General features: G+C 39.3%; 1 protein-coding gene across 7 annotated transcripts in view; it reads left to right on the top strand.

Moving 5' to 3' along the window:
• Window positions 1-27,464, top strand: part of LOC307270236 (NACHT, LRR and PYD domains-containing protein 12-like) — a 55,927-nt gene that overhangs the window by 7,240 nt on the left and 21,223 nt on the right. For 4 of the 7 annotated variants that reach the window (XM_080053417.1, XM_080053420.1, XM_080053421.1 and 1 more), the window contains exons 7-10: window positions 3,362-3,532; window positions 9,158-9,334; window positions 10,132-10,308; window positions 10,812-10,988. In XM_080053417.1, the coding sequence (XP_079909543.1) occupies window positions 3,362-3,532; window positions 9,158-9,334; window positions 10,132-10,308; window positions 10,812-10,988 (702 nt within the window). Of the gene's footprint in view, window positions 1-3,361; window positions 3,533-9,157; window positions 9,335-10,131; window positions 10,309-10,811; window positions 10,989-11,491; window positions 11,672-12,486; window positions 12,528-27,464 lie in introns of all 7 variants that reach the window. The other 3 variants (XM_080053423.1, XM_080053422.1, XM_080053424.1) reach the window with 3 other exon arrangements.

The raw sequence follows: 27,464 nt of genomic DNA on the forward strand, positions 1-27,464 counted from the left end.
CCGACATGTATTGAACAGCAGTACAGCAGTATTTCACCATTTGAAAAGTGTGGCAACTAAACTCATCCACTTGTTAACAAAGTTACATCACAATACACTACCCCTGTTTCGCCACTAGGCGTCGCACTCGCACCACCAATGGTGCAGATCAGCCTGACAAAGCTGTCTCAGAACAATTGAATTCACATTTACATTTCTCCAATATAACTAATAGACTAACGGCTAATGCATTATTTCACTTCTCAAAAAAGACTATAATGACTGTGCCATGATATGTGATAAGTGAGTGTGTGTGTGTGTGTGTGTGTGTGTGTGTGTGTGTGTGTGTGTGTGTGTGTGTGTGTGTGTGTGTGTGTGTGTGTGTGTGTGTGTGTGTGTGTGTGTGTGTGTGTGTGTGTGTGTGTGTGTGTGTGTGTGTGTGTGTGTGTGTGTGTGTGTGTGTGTGTGTGTGTGTGTGTGTGTCAGGTACTGTGGCGCATTCACGGCACAGGCTTTCTTCATTCCCAGAGGCTTTCTTTGCAGCCGGTCACCTCCCTTTTGTCCTCATGTCAGTCAAAGTGCCGTGCTTATTAAGAGCGTCACCAAATTCAGGAACTATTTAGCATTCACCATTTATGGTAGATTGCAGTGTTAATTTTGGCAGCAAATTCTGATTTAGTCTTAGTCTTAGTCTTTTGAATATCACACCATTTAGTCTTAGTCCTATTCTAGTCATCTAAAATATTTTAGTCTTAGTCTAGTCTAGTCTACTTAATATAAGCAGATTTTAGTTTGACTAAATCTACAGCGGACTTCGTCGACTAAGTGTTTTTCTTCATTGAATGGTATTAAGGTTTGAATATGCAATACAGACACAGATTTAATGGTTGTAATACAAAACATGTATTCTATTTCATTAGTAATAATCTCACATAAAATCAGTGTACCTGACTGGATAGGGGGGAGGGGGGGCTTTAAGAGCCTGTGCCCGGGGGTCCATTATCTCATGATCTGTCTATGAACCAACTGGATTCCACAATCTTTTTTCTTTTTGCGGGGAGCATGCACAAGCATTATTTATAAAAAAAAATAAAATAAAGAAAATATTTTAAAAAAGTGGGGGGCCCCACACTAGGTCTTGAAACGGGCCCCGAGATCGTTAAGGCCACCCCTGGGCAGCAGCAGCACGCAGTAAGGTGCTGATAAAACTGAGCAACTGCGCTTTCCTTCAAGCAACACTGCTGCCGCTGTGTGTGTTCGGACTTCTTTTGCATCAAAGCCTTTTAGATAATACAATTAGAGGTTTTAATTGAACGCTGTCCATGCGTCGGAGTTGATTGTAACTTAAAAACAGAAACTAACGGACGGAGGCGGCAGTTTCACATGGCTCTGTGTATTCAAACTCGAGACAGAGCCTACTACAAACAGATCGCGGAACTTAGCCGTTCCCCTAGACATCGTTAACGGGCAGGATATTCCTGACTATCATTTTTGTCCATCATACCGCAGAGTTTTTCAGCACAGCGGCTCACTCCACCCGCTCACACCTGCGCGGTCTCCCGTCGATTTTCACCGACACAGGGTTGAATTCGCTGCTTTGCACTGATTGGATTTCTTCCCAACTTGTCCCACAAAAAGAGTAGTTCTGATTGGATCTCTTCTCCATTCGTCCCGCCCTAACAGTTTCGTCTAGTTCCTATTCGTAGACTATAGTGTCAGTTAAATTAGTCTCAGTCTTCGTCATCACATCTGCCTTTTTATTTAGTTTTTATTTAGTTTACGTCCGTGAAAAAGGTTCGTAGACGAATATTTTTCGTCATAGTCTTAGTCTACGAAATTAACACTGGTAGATTGTGTAATGAAACTAGGAGGTGACACAGGGCGACACAGGGCGGAGATTGTCCGCAAACAAATCAAATCAACAAATGGGTTTATATAAAGGAAGATTGTGTGCTGTGCAAAAACTTTTCTTTTTTGCACAGCACATTCTTGGTTTGTTTTGGAAAGGATTCTACGCACACCTTTATGAATGAGGCCCCAGGTCTTGTCTCAGTCCACCGCCTGTTGCTATTTGACATCAACATTTTATTTTTTTATATTTTACAATTTAATAATACTTCAAGCAGCTGTTTATGAAAAAAGTGGTGGAATTATAAGTTTTTTTCCAATTCATCGATTTAATCGAAAAAAAAATCATCAACAGATTGAGGGAGAAGTAAGCGAGATGGTCCTTTAAGGCCAGGACACACCGGCCCGATAATCACCGTCGTAGAGTTTCGAGGGGACGGAGACACGAATCTGTTTGCTGTGTGCCGTGAAATCGGTCGTAGTTGATGTCGTCGGGCTTCTTTTGGCGGCGGACAGTCTTTCAGTTTGAGCAATTTGATTTGTGGAGGGCTAGTGGATCAGTGAAGGCCGGAAGTGAGGCGGGTAGCACAAACAGCTAACAACAGTTAGCCATCGTTTTAATGTGTTTGTTTGTTTGTTTCGTTCAGCGAGTACTCACATGCATCAACCCTTGTTGACTGCTCGACACCATGCTCGACACTCTTTGCTAAAAATGGTGCTCTTTATGGTCCATAAATATAAATAAGTATTTCTATCTATGTTAAAGAGCCGTCCCATCATTTCCGGCTTCCGTATTTTTTCGGGCCACAATACAGATTAGCGCCGCCTGCTGTTATGGAGACATTACGTCCCGCGCAGGCGCAGAGCGTACGGAAAGGCAACAGTCGGTTTGGTGTGTTCTTTGCACTTTTTCGGCCGCGACAGGAAGACTGGAGCTCCCTGAATCGGCAGTCACCATTTTCGGGTAGTCGGACTGGTGTGTCCTGGCCTTTAGCCTACTTCCTGTCAGTGACTGAAGTTAGCAGTCCCCTCCCTCGTCCCTACGTCACCACCACATTAACGTGCAGCCGTCTTCGTCAGATAGTGCCGCGATGGAGAGCAGCCAGTCATCTAGCGTCTGTCTTTGTCTGTTTCTTTCAGCGCTCTGTCTCCTGATTGGATAAAAGCGAGTGGGATACTTGAAAATGACTGCAAAGCTGAATAACTGGGAGTCCTGTGTTATGAACTGCTCCTACTGTTTTAAGTGATTGCTGTATGAACATTGATTTAACACGTATATTAACAAAATAATATTGCTTACTTAAACAATTGTTAGTTGCAGCCCTAAAATGATTTCAGTCTGTGAACATCATGGAAGCCTAAATGTAACTACATTGTGTCTTGCTTCATCTGCTAGAATATCAAAACAGATTTCAGGTCCAAGAGAGAGCGATGAGAATTATTGTTTCATGTCAAATTCAAGTAAAATAAGATGAGCTGAACCAAATGATTATAGTAAAAATGCATATTTTATTTTACATACGTTTCATTACAGACTTCCTGACTGTGGACTCTCAGAGACTCACTGTGAAGTTGTGGCTTCGGCTCTGAAGTCCAACCCCTCCCATCTCAGAGAGCTGGATCTGAGTTGGAACGACCTGGAGGATTCAGGAGTGAAGCTGTTTGCTGCACTGGAGAGTCCACACTGTAGACTGGAGACTCTGAGGTCAGTTCAACGACTGTAGTTTACACAGTTTTTTGAATATATTCAATTCAAATCGTTTTGGGGTTATACCTTTGTTCTTTCAGCTTCCACAGACTCCCATTGTGGTCCATCAGTCAGTACTGATGAGGCTGTAGACCATAGGTTCTCAAAGTGCGGCCCGCGGGCCAATGGCGGCCCGCGGAAACATTCCTGGCGGCCCGCGATGACATACAGATGTATGTAAAAAAAAAAAAAAAATTATATATATAATTTTTTTTTTAATAATTTTTTTTTATATATATATTTTTTTAATATCAATATTAATTTAAACAAAAATACATAAATAGAAATAGAAAAGTTGACTCTCTAGCTTTCAATTAAATCCTGTTAGATTTGTTAGTTTTAATCCGACTGTACATTATTTTGAAAGGATGAACTGTTTCGTGATTTAGACCTCACTTGACCTCACTCCCAGAGGTCGACGGTGCAATGTTTTTTTTCACCACTGGGATGCTGACGCGTTTCCCGCCTCAGTCACTCTGCCGCTGCCTCAGGGAAGGGACCGTGACTGCAGCTGTGATGATGGAGTCGGAGCGGGAGCCGGGCCCCTCGAGAAAAAAACGTAATTTTGGCGATGAGAAAAGGCGGTTTCAAGATAAGTGGACATACGCTTACTTTGCCGTACCTCACGGGTCAGATAAAGTCATGTGCCTGATCTGCAAGCAGGTTAATGCAATGTTGAAGGACTTCAACATAAAACGCCATTATGATACCAATCATAAATCCTACGACAAATTTACCCGCGAGGAGCGCACCGGTAAGCTTGAACAACTTAAAAGAGGCTACGCTGCACAGCAGTCAGTTTTCACAAAGCTAAACAAATCCAGTGAAGCTGTAACACAGGCTAGCTACATTGTAGCGCATGAAATAGCCCGCCGCAGCAAGCCCTTCAGTGATGGAGAATTTGTGCGAGACTGCATTTTAAAAGTGGCCGACATTGTATGCCCGGAGCAAAAAGCAAAGCTCCGTGACATAAGTTTGTCTAATGACACAGTGACACGACGAATCGAAGATCTGGCAAACAATCTCAAAGAGCAACTGAGACAACGTATGGAGGGACTAGGAAAGGGAGCCTTTTCCATCGCACTGGATGAAAGCACTGACATTTCCGATACAGCACAATTGCTGATTTTCATCCGAACGGTCACGGGGAACTTTGAAATAGGCGAAGAGCTGCTTAGTTTGGAGAGTATAAAAGACAGAACAAGGGGAGTCGACATTTGTGATGCTGTGTGTCGCAGTCTCGAAGCATACAATGTGAAGCTGGCGTCTATGGTCGGTGTCACAACAGATGGAGCTCCGGCAATGGTCGGCAGAAAGGCAGGTGCCGTGTCGCTCCTCTCTGAGAAAGTGGCCAACAGCGGAGGTGAGAAACTAATTAAATATCACTGCATTATACACCAAGAAGCCCTCGCTGCTCAAACGCTTCAAATGAAACATGTCATGGAGATTGTTGTGAAGACGGTTAATTTAATTAAGTCGAGAGGTCTCAATCACCGCCAATTCAAGGCTTTTTTGGAGCAAATGGAGGCAGATTTTGGTGACGTTGTGTACTTCTCTGCTGTCAGGTGGCTGAGCAGAGGTGCCACATTGAAGCGTTTTTTTAACTTGAGGAAGGAAATAAGAGAGTTCATGGAGTTAAAAACAGGATTTGGCACAGCTAAGTGACACTAAATGGCTCTGTGACTTAGCGCTCCTTGTTGATGTGAACACCTGTCTGAGCGATCTTAATTTGAAGCTGCAGGGCCATGGGAAGCTTATTTCCACACTCTTTGACAACGTGAAAGCTTTCCAGAGGAAAATTGAACTGCTCCAGGGACAGCTCAAACGGGGAGATCTGACCCATTTTCCCGCCTGCAAGGCGCTCGTTGATGAACCAGACGCAGATGGGCCCCACATTCTGTGTCACCTGACGTCAGACCACAATCAAAACCTCATAAAAAAACTAAGTGAGGAATTCGAGCACCGTTTCTCAGACTTCAGGAACCACGAGAAGTCAATCAACCTGTTCCAAAATCCCTTTTCGTGTGTCCCTGCGGAAGAGCCTGCAGAAATGCAGTTTGAGCTAATCGACCTGCAGGAGAGCTCCGAGGCCAGAGCAGCATATCGTGAAAGTAATTTAATCGAGTTCTACAACGGACTTTCCCGAGCGTCATACCCTGCACTGCGCCAGCATGCGATCAGAATGGCCTCTTTATTTGGGAGCACATATATATGCGAGAAGACCTTCTCCACCATGGCCATCAATAAATCCAAGTTGAGGTCCAGGCTTACAGATGGCCATCTACATCATGTACTTCGTATTACAACGACGGAGATGGAGCCGGACATCAAAGGACTCGTGGCCAACCGAAAACAGCACCACAAATCCCATACAAAAAGGTATGTTGACCTATTAACAAATATTGTGTGATTTAATGACAAGCTTATTGATGACAGGCAATGAAATATTAGTGATGATAATGACTTGTTTAGTAAGCTTCTATTTTAAAAGTCTCTCTCTTTCTCTCCCTCCCTGTGTGTGTGTGTGTGTGTGTGTGTGTGTGTGTGTGTGTGTGTGTGTGTGTGTGTGTGTGTGTGTGTGTGTGTGTGTGTGTGTGTGTGTGTGTGTGTGTGTGTGTGTGTGTGTGTGTGTGTGTGTGTGTGTGTGTGTGTGTGTGTGTGTGTGTGTGTGTGTGTGTGTGTGTGTGTGTGTGTGTGTGTGTGTGTGTGTGTGTGTGTCTGCAGGTTTTCCTGTGGTGATTTGGTAGCTGGAATTGCTCCTGAATAAGGTCCAGCTGATAAGAAAGAAAGCAAGGCACACTGAGACTGACTGTTCTAAATAAGTTTTAATTCTGAAATGCACACTGTTATATCCCAAATTCAACTGTATAGGGCAGAGAACCCCAGGGATGATGCATTAATTACAATGTTTCTCAAGGTTTTCCCTAGTTTTGCCTAATTTGTTATTTAAAATTGATTTATTATATATCAGTGATTCTTGAGAAGTGGGACAAAGCAGGGTGCAATGTTGAAAAAATACAAACCCTGTTTAGGCAAATTAAATTAAATGTATGTATCCAACATATACTAAGCTACTGAGCTAAGCTTTGACACAACCTCAACTGTACTAAATATGTTTCTGAAAGGCACACAGGACTGTTATATCCCATATTTGACTGTAGGGGGGCAGAGAACCCCAGGGATTGTGTTTTAGTTACAATGTTTCTTAAGGTTTTCTCAAGTTGTGCCAGGTTTTGCCTTTGCCACATTTGTTATATACATTTTATTTATACTGGATGCAGACCAATACATGTAACTGTAGAGATGCAAACTGGTCATTAAAATGATTACAAATGGGATTATGTTTTCTGTTTTATTAATTTTTTTCCCTTCGGCGGCCCTCAGTCAAATTTTGGGTTCCTAAATTGGCCCTCAGCTGTCAAAACTTTGAGAACCCCTGCTGTAGACTGTGTGAGAGATGTGAATGAACTTATTGAAGATCTGATGACAGCAGATAGAAACAGGCAGCAGAGAGTTTGAGCTTCTAGAGAGAGAGAGAGAGAGAGAGAGAGAGAGAGAGAGAGGGAGAGAGAGAGAGAGAGAGAGAGAGAGAGAGAGAGAGAGAATATAAAGACATGAAGTCAAAGCTCATTAAAGGTGAAGTTTTGAACTGTGATGATCTTCCTGTCAGAAACTGATGTGGCTGGTACAGACAACACTCAGAGCCCTGTTTCAGGAAGTGTGTTTTGGGGCAACCCAGAGTTTGTTCGCTCTGAGTTAGTGGAAACTCTGGGTTTTCCGTTTCAGGAAGCAGGTTCAGCACAACTCAGTCTGTGTCCGTGGCAACATACGCCGTGGGTCTAACCTGCTGGATAGGTGGTTTGACCTACTCTGAGTTTGTTTTCACTTTACGCTGCAGCTCCGACTGAGGTATCACAACTCGTCCCTGTACAGTTTGAAGCAAAATCACTCCATAGACATCTCCATTAGGATGTTTTTATCATGTCTTGATGATTTTACGTTTGATCGATAATTTAGGCTATCTGATCAGTATTCTCAGCCCTTGTGTTGTTCATATAGGCGGCCATCTAACACACAGTGAACATGCTCTACATTCAGATGAATGAGCCTATCTGTCTTGTATCTCATTCTTTGTATTAACCCATTGACACCAATGGCAATCTAGGATGCATGTCCTTATCGCCTGAGGGTTTTCTGAAAAAATACTACGAATTGTCAACATCTACCAAAACCTTAATATCTAAGCCTCTGTAGCACATAGAAACATGAAATAAAAGACATTTAAAAGGTAGGTTTCACAGGTTGTTTTAATCCATCTTACTTACTTTCACTTACAAACCAACACATTTTTCAAAAAACCGTCAAAATTATATGGGGGAAAAAAATTAATAAATTATATAAAACATTTAAAAATAATGTGCTAATTAGGTTATATTCCTGATTCCTTTAAGCATGGATAGTAGTGACTGAGTGTGTAGTGGAGAGAGAAAGATAGACAGATAGAGGGAGGAAGAGATAGTTTTATTTGATCATTTAGTTCAGTTATCACTGGCTTTAGACTCATTCGCGCTGTCGGGAGCCGATCAGATGGTCCAAAGAGCTGTATAACACAGATGAAAACGAAACTGAAACTTAACTATCGCCTGGCAGGGCTGACTTGAAGTGGAGCAGCCAAATATAGCCTAAATTAATAGATATTGTTACTAAACAGAAGTAATGTGTTTGAGCCAAGAGTAATTGTGCTCTCACAACTCCTCTGAGATTTTCTTTCCTCTTGGCATGTCTGACCTGTATGGGTTCACTTTGGTGAGCCTGAACTGACCTGATTTGGTCTCTGGCTGTACTAGTGCCGCCTAATCTCTTCACAAAAGATATCTCATTACATTGGTCCATTTCATCACTCAATTTGTCCCACCTGATTGTTTTTACCTGCTCGATTTCAGCAATATAGCTCAGGGTTCACAAACTTTTGCACATATTAACTCTGCTAAATAATTTATTTTATTTTAGTCTTTTGGATACATAATTCATTTCCTCAAAAAAAGTATGTGGAATTGATAAACACACATCTGTTATTTGATGTGGAAAATACTGGTATTGATAAAATGAACTAATAATGGTTAAACTCAATACAACTCAAAAGGATCACATACTTTCAAGCAGCACTGACGACAAGAAGTTTTATATTTGATATTTTTATTTCTCTTCTAAATTTAGTCTGCAGTTACAAATTAAGTCTGTTTCCTAGAGAATCATTGAGTACATTTCCAATTTTAGTTCTTTAATTAAATGTATTTTCATATTTTTTGGTGAATGGTCACATCTTTACACAAACGATTTATTGTAAATTGATTTCCTTTAGTGAAATTTTTTCTTTGGTTTCAGTTCATTTTAATGTGTTTCCACAAATAATAAAATATAACTGCCATTATGATGATCCACAAACACAGAATAACAAAGTCACTGTGATAAGTTTAAAGTAAAGTTCATTGATTAGGACACAATAATGTTTAGCTTAACATTTAAAACCTGAACACATCTGATTGGATTATAATTTAATCTTTATCTCCATCATTTATTCAGATTGAGTCGCTGCAGGTTGTCAGAGATCAGCTGTGATTCTCTGGTGTCAGCTCTGAAGTCCAACCCCTCCCATCTCAGAGAGCTGGATCTGAGTGAAAACGAGCTGCTGGAGGATTCAGGAGTGAAGCTGCTGTGTGGTTTTCTGGAGAGTCCACTCTGTAGACTGGAGACTCTGAGGTCAGTTCACTGACTCTGTTACTGTTGGAGACATTATATGTTTAATGAACAATTTAACCTCAGTTAAACAGTAAACAGAATTTACATCCAAGAAGTTTTATAGTTCCATTTATTCATATTTGTATATCATCTACATATTCTTTTCATTTCCATTATTATTATTTTTTAATCTGGCCCCATGTTTAGACAAAATATAAAATTGTAAATTGATGAAGTTCATTTGCTGAAGGTGAAATATTTATTTTGTTTCAGTTTAAATTATTATATATTTTTTTATAACACATAGATGATACAAAAATACAGACTTACAAAGTTATATGGAACTTTGAGTCCGGAATAAAGTATTCATTCACTGTGATAATTTACTAATTTATATACAGGCATTACTTGTTCTTATTTTTATTTATCTTCTAAATTTAGTTTGCAGTAACAAAATTTGTCTGTTTAATTGAGAATAATTTAGTACATTTCCACTTTTAGTTCTTAAATAAAATGTCATTTTTTTGTGGTAAATAGTCAAATATCTACACATAAGATGTATTGTAAATTGATGAATTGCATTTGCTTTACTGGAAATATCTATTTGGTTTTGTTAGTTTTAATGTTTTTTCACAACTAATACAATTTAACTGACATTGTGATGATCCACAAACACAGAATAACAAAGTCACTGTGATAAGTTTAGAGAAAAGTTATTTCATTACGACATAATAATGTTCAGCTAAACATTTCAAACCTGAACACATCTGATTGGATTATAATTTAATCTTTATCTCCATCATTTATTCTTTATTCAGATTGAGTGACTGCAGTTTGTCAGAGATCAGCTGTGATTCTCTGGCCTCAGCTCTGAAGTCCAACCCCTCCCATCTCAGAGAGCTGGATCTGAGTTACAACAAGCTGCTGCAGGATTCAGGAGTGAAGCTGCTGTGTGGTTTTCTGGAGAGTCCACACTGTAGACTGGAGACTCTGGGGTCAGTTCATTGACTCTGTTACTGTTGTACATCTTATATATTTAATGAACAATTTAACCTCAGTTGTGTAAAATCATAACTTACATCCAAGAAGTTTTATACTTCCTTTTGTTAATATTTTTATTTATTTTTGAAATGCTGTCTGCAATCAAGACCTCTGTTTTTTAGAGATAAATGTGGAAAAAACTCAATGAAATTTCCATTAATATTTTTTTGTTAACTGTCAAATCTTTACAAAGAAGATTGATTGTAAATTGATTAAGTTTATTTGCTTTAGTAGAAATATATTTTTTTTCAGTTCATTTGAATGTATTTTCACAAATAATCAAATATAACTGACATTGTGATGATCCACAAACACAGAATAACAAAGTCACTGTGATAAGTTTAGAGAAAAGTTAATTCATTAGGACATAATAATGTTTGGCTAAACATTTAAAATCTGAACACATCTGATTGGATTATAATTTTATCTTTATCTCCTTCATTTATTCTTTATTCAGATTGAGTGGCTGCAGGTTGTCAGAGATCAGCTGTGATTCTCTGGCCTCAGCTCTGAAGTCCAACCCCTCCCATCTCAGAAAGCTGGATCTGAGTTACAACGAGCTGCTGCAGGATTCAGGAGTGAAGCTGCTGTGTGGTTTTCTGGAGAGTCCACACTGTAGACTGGAGACTCTGAGGTCAGTTCATTGACTCTGTTACTGTTGTACATCTTATATATTTAATGAACAATTTAACCTCAGTTGTGTAAAGTCATAACTTACATCCAAGAAGTTTTATACTTCCTTTTGTTAATATTTTTATTTAGTTTCGAAATGCTGTCTGCAATCAAGACCTCTGTTTTTTAGAGATAAATGTGGAAAAAACTCAATGAAATTTCCATTAATATTTTTTTGTTAACTGGTCAAATCTTTACAAAGAAGATTGATTGTAAATTGATTAAGATTATTTGCTTTAGTAGAAATATTTTTTTTTCAGTTCATTTTAATGTATTTTCACAAATAATCAAATATAACTGACATTGTGATGATCCACAAACACAGAATAACAAAGTCACTGTGATAAGTTTAGAGAAAAGTTAATTCATTAGGACATAATAATGTTTGGCTAAACATTTAAAATCTGAACACATCTGATTGGATTATAATTTTATCTTTATCTCCATCATTTATTCTTTATTCAGATTGAGTGAGTGCAGTTTGTCAGAGATCAGCTGTGCTTCTCTGGCCTCAGCTCTGAAGTCCAACCCCTCCCATCTCAGAGAGCTGGAGCTGTATCGGTGGGGAAACAACCTGCAGGATTCAGGAGTGAAGCTGCTTTCTGACTATGTGGAGAGTCCAGACTGTAGCCTGGAGACTCTGAGGTCAGTATGGGGTCAGACTCAGTCCAGCTGGTTCTGCTGTATTGTACTAAACACAGGGAGGTTAATGCCTCACTCACATTAGGGGTTTCCCTCCAGTTCTACCTTCCACTGTGTGAGCGTCCCAACCAACCAATAGGAGCAGCTCCTGGAGCATCAAGCATGAGACCCCTCACAGTCAAGTGTTCAGAAGCCCCTCTACAGGGACTGAGATCAGATCAGACACTTTATTCCTCCAGAGGGGAAATGTTGTGCTGACGTTGTAGTGCAAAGTAGGAACAGTTCAAATATAAACTATCAATGAGGAGCAAATCCAACATTTAGACAAAGTGAATATTATAAACAAGTTAACAGTTAGTTCATAGATTTGTATGAGAAGCTAATAGCCTAGCACAACAAATCAGTGGTTTAACGTCCTGAGTGCAGTTTCTCCTTATTTTACATTTCATCTTTCTTTTCTTTGTTTTTTCCACAAAAATATTCCACTAGATAATGCAAAGCAATGCAACATTTTACAATTTTTTAACAGACATATTGTAAAATTAAAAAAGTAGTTTGTTAGTTTTTCATGTGATGTTTTTGGACCTCGACTAATCATTAATTATAAATTCCTTCATTATAATAATTATTATCTTATTTTTTTTTACTAATGCAGGATCAGAACATGACTGTCTGCAGTCAGTTATGGTCTCTGTGGTGAAGATTTGATGATGAAAAGCATTTGATCAGTTGTCTCTGGACTCTGAAGCTGGTTAACTCAAACAATGAACAATTATTTAAACTTGATTCATAACTTTAGGATTGTGTTCATTCTACAGGATCAATGACGAGGTGATCAGAGCTAAGGAACTCCAAAAACGTGAGTAATGAACCAATGACTCCTTCATCAAACTGTTTATAAACATAAAAAAAAAATCTGAAAATTTGCTTTTCACATTTAAAAAATATTTCAAATACATTTTTCATGGAGCTGTAATTTCTTAAATGTTTGAGTTTTGACTACTAATGGTTCTCACCCCATTCACGATTATATTGTTTAATTTATTCTCTCTTTCACTTCTTCTCTCCATCAGTTCGCTCTGATGTCAAACTGGATGTGCAAAAAAACCTGCCGGACGACAACGAAAAGGTGAGAGGAGCAGTTGTACAGTGTGAAGTCCTCCAGTATTACTATTGCAAACTAAAATTAAACAGTAGTTATTTAGACTTCAGTTGGTAATGTATACAGCCAACACTAATGGCATTAATAATGTGAGCCATACATGCTTTTCCTCATATTAAACATGGCATCAATGTGTTTGTCAGGTGACAGAAGCGACCCGACCGTGTAGTAGCTCAGACGGAGGAGGAGAGGGAAAGTCACAGGTGAGGTCCAATAACGGCTTGGTGATGCGTTAGTAGTTAAATATAATCTGTGACAAATGTTAGGCTGATGATGTACTGTACAATGGTTCATCAATGTCTGTATGAATGAGAGCTTCGAATAGGCAAATGTTTCCTCACTCTTCATAAGCATCGATGTGTTATTTCCTCAGGTGACTAATATTAGCACTTGGTTTATAAAGCACTGAATGGTTTAGGACCAAAATATATTTCTGATCTGCTGATACGTTATGAACCGTCCAGAGCTCTCTGGTCATCTGGGACAGGTCTACTTACAGTCCCCAGAGTTAGGACTAAACAAGGAGACAGACAGACAGACAGACAGACAGACAGGTCTACTTACAGTCCCCAGAGTTAGGACTAAACAAGGAGACAGACAGACAGACAGACAGACAGGTCTACTTACAGTCCCTAGAGTTAGGACTAAACAAGGAGACAGACAGACAGACAGACAGACAGACAGACAGACAGGTCTTCTTAATGTCCCCAGAGTTAGGACTAAACAAGGAGAAGCAGCTTTTAGTTTTTCTGCACAGCATATCTGGAACAACATCTGGACTTTTCTGTTTCCCTTTTAACCTGTCATTTTTGATTCTATTTTACTTTTATTGGCATATTTTCTTTTTTTTTTTTTTTTTTTTATTTATAGAGTATTGCATACATCAAAACATTGTTTACAAGTTATTTCTTGTTGTTGATTACTGAAAATAAAAAACAGTACAAGTGAAACAATCAATGATCGTAACCAGCAAAACCTTAATACTCCCCTTTCTGTTTTTTTTTTTTTTTTTTTTTACTTTTCTAGAACAATGTAACAGGGATGCATTGACAATAATAATATATCAATATATCAAAGAGAGAGAAGAGAAAAATAAAAATAAAGAAAGAAAGAAAGAAAGACACCTTTTGAAGGGGGATAACCTAGCACCTTTTAGAGTGGGTGTATTTTTTACATCAAATAAATAAGAAAAATAGAAATAGGAAAAACGTAGCATGTTTTTTCTAGATTAGAAATAATAGACATAAATAAGAATACGAACAAAAACAAATACAAATAAAAAGGGCAACAATCCATCACATGTAGGGGTTCGGTTTGGGAGATTTTTCTTCCCTTAATCCATCGGAGCTATATAATTTGTCTGCGTCTTTTTCATGAACAAAGTCCAATTTTCCCATATCTTAGTGAACTTGTCCATTTGTAAATTAAGTGAGAAGGTTATTTTTTCCATCAGATAAATGTCATTAATTGTGTCTGCCCATTCTTCTAATGTGGGAGGATCGGGATGCAACCAATGTCTAGTAATGTTTTTCTTAGCTACTGTTATCATTATTTGAAATAAATATTTATCAATATTTCTCATAAAAAAATCAGCTTTACCTAGAATAAATGTTTCGAAGTTATTAGGAATTTTCGTGTGGAATATTTTTTCCATTGTTTTATGTACCTCTGACCAAAAATGTTTTAACCCTGGGCATTCCCAAAATATATGCCAATGGTTTGCATCCCGATTTCCACAGCCTCTCCAGCATTTAGAGTCTCCTCCAGAGTAATGGGCTTTTAGTTTTGGGGTAATAAAAAATCTTACTAAGCACTTCCATGCGAACTCCCTCCATGTGTATGAACTAGTACATTTCCATTGTGAATCACAGTAGTTATGCCATTCCTCTATTGTCATCTCAAAGTTTCCCTCTCTTTCCCATTTATTTTTTATGTATTCTGTAGAGTATGTTTTTTTTGTCAAGAAACCTTTATATAATCTAGAAACTGTACCTTTGTTAGATTCACCTGAATAGGCCCTTAAAATTTCTTTCAGCACCGGGTCTTCCAAATCTATTGGATTTTTTTTTCTACATTTATCAAAATAGTTACGCAACTGTAAATACCTAAAAAAATCTTGTTGCTCTAAGGAGAAGTCTTTTCTTAGAGTTTGGAAATCTTTCAATTGCCCTTTTTTTGTAAGTGAGTAGAAGGTTGTAATCCCTTTGTCTATCCATGTTTTAAATCTAAGATCTAATTGATTGGGTTTAAAGTCAGAGTCATACGCACTCCACCTAATTATCCATAATTTATCCGTTAATTTATATTCTGTCTTGATTGTATTCCAAACTTTAAGTTGAAACTTAAGCCATGGGTTTTTCAATGTATCCATTATTCGGCCTGACTCTTTATTTCCCAAGACTGCCTGAATAGGGGAATCTTTAATTAAACTCTTTTCAATGTCCTTCCATCTTGCATTATAGTCCTGATTGCATAAATTCAATAAGGGCCTAATTTGGGTTGAGTAAAAATAATCTCTCAAATGAGGAACTCCCATTCCACCTTCTTTTTTCGGGAGTTGCAATGTCTTGAATCGCACTCTCAGTTTTTTCCCTTGCCAAATAAACCTCGAAAGAATTTTATCCCAGTCGTGGAATTGCATTTTGGAAATTTCCACGGGGAGAGCCTGAAACAAAAACAAAATTCTAGGAAGAATATTCATCTTGATGGATTCTATTCTTTGAGTCAAACTCATAAAAGGGTTAGAATTCCATCTTAATATGTCAGATTTGATCTTATTCAGGAGTGGGTCATAATTAATTTTTTTAATAGTTGTAATTTCTTTTGGTAATAATACCCCAAGATATTTTATTGCCGTTTGGTCCCACTTCAGATGAAATCTGTCTTGTAAAGCTCTTGGTGGAGTATAGTTTACTCTTAAAATTTGAGTTTTTTGGATGTTTAATTTATATCCCGCATATTTGCCAAATGTTTCTAACAAATCGAATAATTCAGGTAGAGATTCAGAAGGTTCACTTAAAAACATCAAAATATCGTCCGCGTATAGCGCCACCTTGTGTTCATCATTATTTATGCTAATTCCTTTGATACTGTTTCTTTGCCTGATCCATTGAGCCAGCGGCTCAATATATAATGCAAAAAGAAGTGGTGACAATCCACAGCCCTGCCTAGTACCTCTTTCTAACTTAATAGATTTTGATAGATGTCCGTTTATTTTAATTTGGGCGGATGGGTTATTATAAAGAGAGCTGATACCTTTGATAAAATTTTTATGGAAGCCAAATTTTTCAAGGACCCTGTACAAAAACTCCCAGCTTACTGAGTCGAAGGCCTTTTCCGCATCTAGACTAACCAATAAGGCCTGTAAATTTTGTTCTTGAATATGGCTTAATATACTTAGTGAGCGTCTTATACTATCATGCGTTTGTCTCTGTGAAATAAATCCAGTTTGATCTGTGTGAATAAGCATGGGAAGGACTGCTTCGACTCTTCTTGCTAGGATTGATGTATATAATTTATAATCGACATTAAGGACAGAAATTGGTCTAAATGATCCACAGTCTAATCTATCTTTTCCCTCTTTGGGGATTACTGATATAGTAGCTTCTCTCCACGTAGGGGGGACAATGCCTTCTTTTAATGCTTTATTAAATATATGGAGGAGGCTTGGTTTTAATTCAGTCCTAAAAGTCTTGTACCATTCGGAGGAGAATCCATCCGGTCCCGGAGACTTGTTGGATTTTAGCTTAGAAATCGCTTTATCCAATTCTTCCACTGTTATGTCTGCCATCAATTTATTACTTTGGTCTTCGATTAAGGTGGGTAGGTTAAGAGAATCTAAGAATTGTTTAATATTTTGCTCCCCCTCCAATTGTGGTTGGGTATATAATTGATTATAATATTTTTGGAAGGCTGTTTGTATTTCTTCTCTTTTGAATACCAAGGTCTTTGTATCCGGGTCTCTAATTTTATAGATAGTACTGTCTGCTTTTTGTTTTTGTAATTTTCTCGCTAAAAATTTTGCAAATTTTGTACCAGCTTCATAGTATTTTTGTTTTGTATAAATCATATTTTTTTGTATCTCTTGAGTATATAAGGTATTTATCTCCCTCCTGATGTCCTTTAATTTTACTGCCACATTTGCGTTTAGGTCCTTTTTATGTTTTGTCTCAAGCTCTCCCAGTTCTTCGTTTAATTTTGCTAATCTCAGTTGTCTTTCTTTCTTTTTCCTTGCACAATAAGAAATTATTTTCCCCCTTAGAACAGCTTTTAAAGTGTCCCATACAATTTCTGAGGCAACTTCTCCATTATTATTTTCTTTAAAGAATTGTTCTATTTCTTTCTTTATTTGTGTTTTAAATGGCATATTATTAAGGATACTTGAGTTCAATCTCCATAAAGTATTTCCTACTTGGCTGTTTATTTGAATTGTTACCATAACTGGGGCGTGGTCTGACAAATCAATATTTCCATGTTCACACTGTTCCACTCTATGACGGTCTCTCTTGTAAATAAAAATATAATCAATTCTTGTATACACGTCATGAGGATGAGAATAATGGGTATAATCACGCCCTGTCGGGTGTATTTCTCTCCAGAGATCTATCACCCCCAGTTCTGATATAAGAATTTTAATTTTTTTGTGAGTTGAGGTTTGAGTATTCATCCTCGAGGAGTCTAACCTCGGATTGATACGTATGTTCCAATCACCCCCGCATATAAGGATGCCTCTTGCTTCTGACATTAAATCAAATATTTTCCTATAAACAGAAATGTGACTGCCTGGAGGAATATAAACATTTAGTATTGTTATTTCAGTATCTTCTATCTTCCCTGAGACCAACACATATCTTCCTTCTTTATCTTTTATCTCTGAGGTTTTCTCAAACGGGACTCTATTGGATATCAAAGTGGCTACTCCTCTTCTATGGCCTGATTTGTATGATGAGTAAAATACTTTTGAAAATCCCATCCTTTCAAGTTTTTCATGCTCAACTGAGTTAAGATGAGTTTCCTGTAATAATGCAATATGTGCTTTTTCTTTTTTCAATTTATTCAGAATCTTACTTCTTTTTATTGGGTTAAGGAGTCCATTTATGTTATATGAAATAATCTTAATTTTTTGGTTATCTGTCATAGGCTTTTTGTGCTACGTTGATCCCCTCCTGCCTTCTCCCTCTTGGTGGTGTTGTTATTTTTTTAAGAACATTATGCATCCCAAAAACATTTATGAACCTTAAGAACAAAACTATATACAAAAATAAGATGAACTTCAATCTTATTAGAACCATTCTACCTGTTTTAGCGTGCGTTGCTTCCTTTGGTGAGGCTCGGTCTAATCGAGCCTTTCTAGTGCCCCTGGTGTTAAGGCACTCATGAAGGGAAAATCCTCTCTTTCCAGAGAGAGGAGCCCTAAAAGATGGTTGCATATCGTCCATTGACATGCAGACTGCATCTTTGTGTCCCGACTACTTTCTAGTGTTATCTGTAGGAGTCCTCAGTATTTGTAACTCAAAACAAATCAGAACTATCTCAGCCCTCGCAGTTCAAGCTAGGAAATACACATTGCTTATAACAGTCTTATAGTTCCAGGTTAGCTCTTAATAGGTCCACAAAAAACTATATTGTTCAATTAAATCAGGTTGCTAGGCTTGAACCACATAAATCAGGCTAATATTTACTTGGTGGAGTGTGTGTTTCGTTTGAATTCCTGCAGTTTTTCTCTGATGGACCGCTGTCTGGTTCTCCCTTCTCGTTGCGTCTCTGCGGCTGTGCCCGCTGTCACCTTCGGGTCCCCGGCCACCTGCCATGCCGAAATGAGTTGAAGCTCCCGGTCATCTTGGTCGAGTGGTGCCGTGATGACGGTGACCGGTAGTCCCCGCAAAGCCATGTCCTCCGTTGCCTGCGCCGCGCTCTGGTACAGCTGGATGCCATCGTTATAGTAGACTCGAAGTTTTGCTGGGTAGGGGGTTTGGAACTTGATTTTCCGCTCCTTCAGTATCTTCTTCGCCTCAAAGTATTCAAAGCGATGTTTAAGCACCGCGGGTGGATAGTCATGGTCTATGAAGAAGCGGGTGTTGTTGTAGTAAACAGATTTCTTCTGCCATGCTCGGCGGATCACCTCTTCCTTTACTCTGTAGCTAGCAAACTTAGCAACAATAGACCGGGGCTTTGACCGTGCGTCCCCTGGTTTAGCTGCCTGAACTCGGTGAGCTCGCTCGATCCGGACCTCCATGTCCTCCGAAATATCCAATGTTTCTCTCAGTAGTTTCTCTAGGAAGCCACACATGTTCTCGCCCTCATCCTTCTCGGGTATACCATAAATCCGTAGGTTATCCCGGCGGGCTCGCCCTTCTTGGTCAATTAGCTTAGCCTCGGTGTTAGCTTGGCGATGCATTAGCTTTTTCATGAGCCTGCCCATAGCCTGTAGTGCTGTCTCGGCTTCTTCAATCCTACCTTCAGCTTCATCGAGTCTGTCGTTTGTTCTGCGTTGTTCTTCTTTTATCTCTGAGAGTTGTTGTTTATTGTCGCGCCTGAAGTCTTTTATCTCCCGCAATATGCAGCTCAAAGTAGTATGCTCTGCCCCATCATCCTCACTAGGCCCGTGGGTAGGGGAGCTACTCGGGCTAGCTTGCGTTAGCTGAGACCATTCTTCCTCATTCCGTGTCTCTGTTGCGACCTGAGTTCTCCTACTTGCTTTCTTACTAGCTCTGCCCTCTGCCATATTTGTTTCAGTTCGTTGTTCGGGATATTCTCAATGTTTTTAGGGCTATTTTCTTAACAAGTCGGGGAGCGCAGAAGTCAAGCAGCCATCTTGTGTCACGTTCAAGGCGGAACCCCCTATGGGCATATTTTCATTGTTTTCTAAATGCAATTCTTTTAATGTTTAACTATTTGTCTGCCTGCTCTTAGTTTCGTTTTGTCTCTTTAATGCAATTTCTAATGTCTAATCTTGATGGTTTTTTATGCGCCATTTCTTTGAATGCATAAACTTTCCTTGCCTAACACACATCTTACACTGGCACTCTCTGATCCACACAGTGTGCCTTATGCTGGGTTTACACTAGAGGACTTTTAAAAGACTTTGAAAAGACTGAAAACTGACGCCCTCTCACATCTAAAGACAATCAACTTACACCTTGAGGCCCTGTTCTCACGGTGAAAACGTGACAGTTTTCCCGTTTTTTTTTTTTTTTTAAACCCCGTTCAGACACAATTTATCTGACATCTTCACCCGTACACATGTTTTCAGAGGAAACAGGACGAAATCAATGTAGTAAGCATGCCAGGCCAGCAGTTGGCGGTACAAGGTAGTAGTAAATAGCATTTCCGGTGCATCCGGTGTTGGCTGTAAGAATTGAATAAAAAGGCACGCCTGCGCAAGAACGATTCTTTTTCTCAGCTCTGTGAAAAACAACAACAAACATGGCAATCGTGCCAGTCTAAGTATGTGGACATTTTGGCGTCCTTTTTGGCGCAGTATCCAGCAACAGCACAGCGAATACAGCTCGGTGATCCGCCATTGTTGTTGTTGTTTTCCAACTGGCGCACATGGACCTACAAAGACGGCGCATGCCCATTTATCTCCAAACGCAGTGCGCATGTGTGAGGGTGGAGCCGTGGCGTCAGCGTTACCAGGGGAAATGGTTTCGGTGTTTACAAGAAACCAAAACCGTTGTGTTTTCCAAAAAAATTCTCCCTGGGAGGTGATCTCAAAAACTTGCGGTTTCATGCCTGCGTTTGCTGTTTTCATGTACATGATATAGTGCAACCGCGGGAATTTTTCCGCGTTTGCACCGTTTCGTGTTGCCGTGAGAACAGGGCCTAAGACAATTAGTCATTAGTTCTCTGAGTTTTCAGTCACAGACTGAGATTTTGAAAAGACAGGGGGTCTCATATTGCAAGACTACAACTAGATTCCCTTTGAAATTAATATTATTTCCAATCCTGCTACCGGGGATTAAAAGTGATTTCAGTCAAATAAAAAGTTGTTTTTTAGCAGGTAAAATGGACTAGGTGTATAAACAACTATATGCCCTTATCACGTAGGCTAGCCAATATGTCATGCATAATCACGTTTAAAACTGCAAACGCCATTGTGATTATATTTAATTAAAATAAAGTTAATTCAATATTCCGAGGGGGGACAACTTGTAGTTATTTGACCAACTTTATTTGCTGATCTCGTCCCCAAATAACTCCTAACCCTGTATTTGGTAAAGTGTTAAGGTTGCGCGTGTCAGCCTGGTTCTCCAGCCGAGGCTGCTACGTAAAAGTGTTCGAAAAAAGTGTCTCACAGCCGGACACAGGTCGCGACTAATGCCGCTCCTCCTGCGTCGTGTTTGGTGCTGGAGAGAGTGTGACAGTGTTTACGTCATTTCGCTTGAGCCAACCCCTTAAGACTAGCGATAATATCAAACCAGTTTGATAATGTCGGAACGTCAAGACGGGGAGAAGACTGGCTGAAATCGGGTCAGAAGACCACCTCACCCCAAACGAATGAGATTACGGACGCGCGCCATAACTCCGGCACGACTCCCGTGATTTCAGTCCGACATTGGAAGATTGTCTGCGACTGTCAAATCGCGTGAAAAGTCCTTTAGTGTAAGCCCAGCATTAGTTGAATATTGACAGTGTGGATAAAATATTCCATCACTTAACAAAGCAATGCAAGTTTTTACATTTACTTTGAAATAATTAACTTTGTGCCTTTTTAAATTCAAGACTCCAGTATCCTTCTCGCCTGAACAGAATGGATCTTCATACAGGTAATCATATAACATGACTAAATACTATCTTATTCAACTTGTTTTATGGTTCATCAACTAGTTATTATAGTTTAAGAAACATTTTTTAAAAATGTTTTATGACTCTCAATTTGTGTTCAGCTTATGTGGTTTCTGTTTTTAAGTATTTGTGAACTAGTGTACATCTATGTCATTACTTGTTATTGTTTTTACTGTTTGTGTAGTGGAATTAATGTTTAAGTTTCTTCACATCAACCTGCCAATGGACTAAAGCCTCTGGCTACAATCTTGCGTATTTATATTTATATTAATACGTCTTGTCCCTGGAATAAAGACATTGCAATAGACCTCATACCTTCTTTCCAGGTTCAGGTGTCCTGGTGCAGGTGTGTTCCAGTGTGCTCTGACTGGCCTGGTGTTTGTAATGGCTCAGGAGGCAGAGCTGCTCTACTGGACCGTCCAATGGGACGAGAGCCTCCTCCAACCAGCTAGCAGGACTGCTGCAGGGCCACTGTTCAAAATCCAGTGTTCTGAGGACGCTCTCTGCCAGCTCCACCTCCCACACTGTGAAACAAAGGATGGTAAAGACATGGCTGTCCTTAATGTTAAACTGCAAACATTTACATTAATGTGTAGCTACATTCAGGGACAAGCTAAAATTATAATACAGTTTATTCCTCACACTAAATGCACACATCCAGAGAGATCATGTGTGTGTCAGGAAAATTATGGTGAATTAAACAAAATAGCCAAAGGATAAAGGCTAACCTTTAGCCAGGCGTAACCTTGGGATGCTCCTGAGATAAGGGCAATATATAAATCAACTCTCTGAGCTCAAGTAGTAAGAAATAGTTTAGGCAGAGATTTACCTTTTAGCAGCAAGACAGAAGTTGATCAGCTCTTTGCTTTCACAGCGTTGCTTGTTGATGGCCTGCTGTCTGTCGCCCACATCACTGATGATGGAATGAGCATCTTGGAGCCTCTGGAGATCACAGACACTCATGTTGCTGTGAAGGTCCCTCACCTCTCTGCCTTTGGCCTGATCTGGGATTTCTTTAAAAGGTTTCTGAACATGAATCTGCCAATAAAGGGCCAAGTCCTGCTGTTCCTCAGACCCCCGTATGGAAGACGTCGGATACTCAATGTATTTCTGCTGCAGAAGAACGTCCCTTTGAGTGAGGTAAGGTTATTCTTTGAGGCTAGATTGATGATTAAACCCGCTCGTGGTGTAGTGGTTAGAGCCCCCCCCCCCTCCATAGAGTCTCAGTCCTCTTCACAGCAGACCCGGGTTAGAATCCATCCCGGGTCGTTCTCTGCATGTCATTCCCCTCTCTGCTGCAGTCTCTACAAACTGTCCAATAAAAAGCATAAAAATGCCAAAAAATAAATAGATACATTTGTGGCCACGCAATATTTTATATATATATGTCACCGTAGTTTTTATATTTGTTCTATAATATGTCTGCCTTGGCTTGACTAATACAAATATCCTGTTACTAAAGGTTACGCCCAAACAACAAGGTGCTGAGAATATTGAAATCCCTACTGACTGTCTTGTGAGCGTTGGTCAAAGGTACAGTGTCAGCTGTGAACCTGAGAGCTACAGAATTCAGCCTAAGGTCAGTCAAGTCACTTCTACTTCTATACTTCTACTTCTATACTGTAATTATTGTTAACAGAATGATCACCAACACAATGTTAGCTGCATGTTGAAAATCAATTCAAATTTGGCCATGTACCAGAACAACATTTTTTACCACAGGTTTCAAAATTACGCTTTGCTACTGGTTTGACAGGATGCAGAGTTTGACTCAGATTATGGACCAAATTTCCCTCCAAAATTTCAAGTTTTCCTTGAAATGGACCAAGAGGAAGTGACTTTGAAGGTCCAAGACCAAGAGAGGCGACAAGTCTGGGAAAGTTTGGTCCCTCTGAGAGGTAACTGAATCACCCAGACCCAGTGATACACTGCACTAGACTAGAATACATATATCTATTGCTTTTTTTCACCACATCATTTCACTATCAATTTATCCTAAATACATACATTCAGAACAATGAATTTTGAATGCTGGGGAATTTTAAGACAGAGTTTAATGTTTTAGATTTCAGTAAGACAACTTTAAATCTTCCATTAGTTATCTATGTAGAATGGAATAGAGGAATACAATTTAATTAATTAGAACTTGAACGTTTAAATGAAATACGTACAATCAAAGCAACCAGATCAATCTGCAAAATGTTTTAGATATTTCTAATTAACATTCTGATGTCTAAAAAAAAATGGTTGTCAAAGATTGTAGAAGTCACAGCCAGCCTAGCATTTTGTTTGTTGTGTAACAGGACTATGCATAAACAGTAGACTAAGGCAGATCCATCATTCAGCTATTTAAATGTTTCTCTTCATTTCTTTCAGCTGCAGGCCCCTCAGCTGGAGCAGCTGGAGTCAATCTCATGGCAGACGGTAGGTGGAGCTGTAGTGAGACGTCTCCTCTGTAAATGACTTGTTCTCTGCTTCAGTCACTGATCAGACTGTCTAGAAGGAATCTGATATAAAAACGTTCTTCATTGGTTATTTAAAGGAATAGTTCAACATTTTTTATTTCTAGCTTCATGTCTCACTCTCCGGCTCAAGAAGAGGTGACAGAAACCGTTCCTGTAACTGTGTTGATTTGATATAGAAATGGTCAAGGGTCTCTCATCCAGGTTAGCTTAGCTCAAACACTGGTAGTCAAGGGGAACAGGTCAAGAGATAAACTTTACAACATCACTAAACTAAACGCTCCTGTGCTATTGTTGGGACGCGGTTTATTCACCACTTATTTCACTGTATGAAAGCACTTAACTGCATTAATGAATGCAATACACAATCATATATATATATATATATATATATACATTTTAAGTATAGTAACACATCATTCTGAACTATAGAAACCACCGCTACACAATCTGAAGTCCTTTCCTCAGAAAGTCATGAATTGTCAGAGTTTGATATTTGATGAATTTCAGTCTACAGTTTGAATATAGAAAGTAAAAGTGTTATATCATCTTCAAATGAAACCTGTCTTCAAAATAAATGTTTTAACTTGTCAGATCCAGTCAGTCTTTGGAGATAAATTTACTTTATTTGTATTTTACAGGCGAGCACTTTGTGGACAAACATAGAGGTCAGCTGATCCAGAGAGTGAGCCACATTGGAGCCATTCTGGACGAGCTCCTTGATAAACAAGTCCTCCAACAAGAGAGTTATGATGTAATAAGGGCCATGTCTACCTCTCAGGACAAGATGAGGAAGCTCTATAGATGTTTGAGTAGTGTTACCGCTAAAAACATCTTCTACGAAAGCCTTAAGGTAAATGAGCGTCATCTCACTGCTGAGCTTTGGAGACCAGACCAAACGTAGTCTACACTGAACAACATGTTATTTAAACATTAACAGTGGGGACACAGTGATGTTAATGCTGTGTGTCTGTGAGGGGTTTATAAACATTCAACCTTAAACACTTAATCAAAGTTGTTTCCTTTAATTTTACCTTTGCATGAGTTACAATTTGTTTGAGGAATTGGACGCTTTTCACTGGGGACAAAATGACCCAGATAAATTGGTGATTTTACAAAGCACTATTTAAAAGAGAAACAGAAAACAATGATATGAAGACATTAGGAACAATTCGCTTGACAATGTTGGAAAAATGTTAAATGGAATAAAGCTCCTGTGAAATATGACAAAAAGTTTATCTCAGTTGGTAGAACGATTGTTAAAACAGGAATATCATAATTATTATCCTCAAGGTTTTTGGGTAAAGAAAGTTTAACCTTCATTGATGTTATAAGATTGTATTAATGACTAGTCTCTCTCTCTTGTGGGGTGATTCCAAATGTTTTTCCTATATTGAAATGTGAGAGCAGTGGGCACTGGTCAACAGTGTGTTCTTCCAATGATAACAACGGAACAGAGTCACACAGAAGAACATCTGTTTAAAACGTGTTAACTGCTTAAAGGGCTCATATGGTTTTGCATTTATATACTGATGTATGTTTTCAATCAGCCTATGGTTTATATCATTCCTGTTATATGTTAAATATTTGAACATATTTTGAATACATTCCTGTTGCACTCTGAAGTTGTATGCTCTTGAAGGGCTGAGATCATGAGGGGTGACCTGGGTTGAATGGACAGTGTCTGTGAGCTTAGAGCAGGTAACATGCTCACAGATAAACCTAGATATGAGGCCTGTGTCTGTAGAAGACCGGATGAGTGTCAAAAGAGCAGCTATGGTGGAGGAGAGAGAGAAGTAAAGGAAAAGTGATGTTTATTCATGATATGTCATTTAGCCAATCGATTGCTTGTGTTTCATTGTGTGACCGTATATGTCCTTATTGTAACCTTAAAAAGGGAAAGTTATGAAATCAGGGCTCTGTAGAAGCTTATGGGGCTTTCCAGGGTCTACAGACCATTTTATTTTTTTAAATTTGATTATTGGAATCTATTATTGGAATCATTTTATATTGTTTGAATAAATTGTATATTTTTGCAAAGCTCGCCGAATAAAACCATCTTTTGATTTACTGAAAAGATGGAATTGTCAATCCTCCTTTTTGCTTCTTCACACCACGGCGCTCTGGAAGAAGGTCTGACCTTGCTGCTCATGGGGGGGGGAGGGGGGGCAGTGTGTGATACCAAATAATTACTGTTGATTATGTTTGTATTTCTATTTTTACTGGTGGTTAGAGACACCAGTTGAATCATTCTCGCTCACTGCTGCATATCTGACTCTAGAGGGCGCTGTCTGATAAATAAGTTTGCTTTGCTGCAGCACAATTCATTTTTTGCTTCATTAGACCGTTTGTAGAGAGTAGAGACAGAGATGAAATGTGTCAGAGAGGGGAATGACATGCAGAGAACGACCCGGGCTGGATTCTAAATGAGCCTCATTGGGGGGCTATGACCACGGAGCACACATTTAGCACATTTCTCACAAGGAATGCGACCCAATGCGCTTTACAGACAGGCAAAAGGGCCCAATGCGCTTTACAGACAGGCAAAAGGGCCCAATGCGCTTTACAGACAGGCAAAAGGGCCCAATGCGCTTTACAGACAGGCAAAAGGACCCAATGCGCTTTACAGACAGGCAAAAGGGCCCAATGCGCTTTACAGACAGGCAAAAGGGCCCAATGCGCTTTACAGACAGGCAAAAGGGCCCAATGCGCTTTACAGACAGGCAAAAGGGCCCAATGCGCTTTACAGACAGGCAAAAGGACCCAATGCGCTTTACAGACAGGCAAAAGGGCCCAATGCGCTTTACAGACAGGCAAAAGGACCCAATGCGCTTTACAGACAGGCAAAAGGGCCCAATGCGCTTTACAGACAGGCAAAAGGGCCCAATGCGCTTTACAGACAGGCAAAAGGAGCAATAAAGTGAGTCAAATTAAAAAAAAACACAATAAAAAGCAACACATAGAAAACAGCGAGAATTTAATGTATTTGCAACCTGCAACTATTGCGTGAAAGCTGTGAAGATAAATTGCTAAGAAACAATGCACTGTTGTCCGCCTGGTTCTCCAGCCGATTCTGACAGTTATAAGTGTCCAATAACAGTGTCTCAGAGGCGGATACATGCCGCGCTTAATGCCGCCACTTCTGCGTCCTGCTGCTGGAGAGACCGCACAGACAGGTGCCCACCCATTGACTGTTGACAGTGTTCATGTCAAATAAATTATACTGCCAATGTAGAGCATGTTCACGGTGTGTTAGGCGGCTTATATGAACAATATGAGGGCTGAGAATAATGATCAGATAAATGATTGATCACATGCTGTGACACGCTTTCTTCAGTCGGAGCTGCAGTGTGAAGAGACGAAAAACTCACATACGCTTCTTTTT

Source organism: Ammodytes marinus (genome assembly GCF_949987685.1).
Source record: "Ammodytes marinus genome assembly, chromosome: 25".
Lineage (NCBI taxonomy): Eukaryota > Metazoa > Chordata > Actinopteri > Uranoscopiformes > Ammodytidae > Ammodytes > Ammodytes marinus.